We start from the raw sequence: 759 nt of genomic DNA on the forward strand, positions 1-759 counted from the left end.
TTTTTTTCTCTCTGCAGGGTTCGTCCTCGGAGGAGCTTTCGGTGTTTTCACCGCCGGCATCGACACCAACGTCGGCTTCGACCCCAAAGACCCTCTGAGAACGCCGACGGCACGAGAAGTCCTCAAAGACATGGGACAGAGGGGGATGTCCTACGCCAAGAACTTCGCCATCGTGGGCGCCATGTTCTCCTGCACAGAGTGCATCATAGAATCAGTACGTCGCTCCGCGTCTCCTCGCTGTGCGCTGCCGTCATACTGACGTCATGTAACCAGCTGGCAAATTTCAGAAAATTTGAACAGTTAGAATAAAAAATTTAAAAATATAAAGTAAGGAAAAATATCCTGTAACATAATTTTGAATATAATAATTCAATATTTAATTATGAAAATTTGCTATAAATATAGTTTTTCCTCTTGCTTTTTCCTTTTTTACCCCCCAGACAATTTTCGCCAGTTTTTTAAAAAATAATTTCCCAAATCTACTAATTTCTTGCAATTTGTGGAAAATTTCTTACATTAAACCTTGTAAAAACAAAAGAAGAAATGATCCAAAAGTGAGAAAAAAACAGTAAAAAGTACAAGAAAATTAGTTTTGGAAAAAAGAAATGGCCTTAAAAAGTGCTTAAAAAATTAAATTAAATTAAATTAATTTAATTAATTTTGTAACAGAATTTTCCACAATTTTTTCCCCATGTTTTTGGAAAAAAAAAACACACCAATTTGCTCAGTCCAGGTTTCAGATAATTAACCCTTTGAAAC

General features: G+C 35.8%; 1 protein-coding gene across 1 annotated transcript; it reads left to right on the plus strand.

The window, feature by feature from the left end:
* Positions 1-4: 4 nt before the first annotated feature.
* LOC121965264 (mitochondrial import inner membrane translocase subunit Tim22-like) lies at positions 5-269 on the plus strand (the record flags this gene model as incomplete). The annotated part of the gene is made up of 1 exon (XM_042515424.1): positions 5-269. A coding segment is annotated over one exon (255 nt), but the record flags the coding sequence as incomplete, so codon positions are not given.
* Positions 270-759: the final 490 nt, after the last annotated feature.

The sequence above is a fragment of the Plectropomus leopardus genome, unplaced genomic scaffold (assembly GCF_008729295.1).
Source record: "Plectropomus leopardus isolate mb unplaced genomic scaffold, YSFRI_Pleo_2.0 unplaced_scaffold19291, whole genome shotgun sequence".
NCBI lineage: Eukaryota > Metazoa > Chordata > Actinopteri > Perciformes > Serranidae > Plectropomus > Plectropomus leopardus.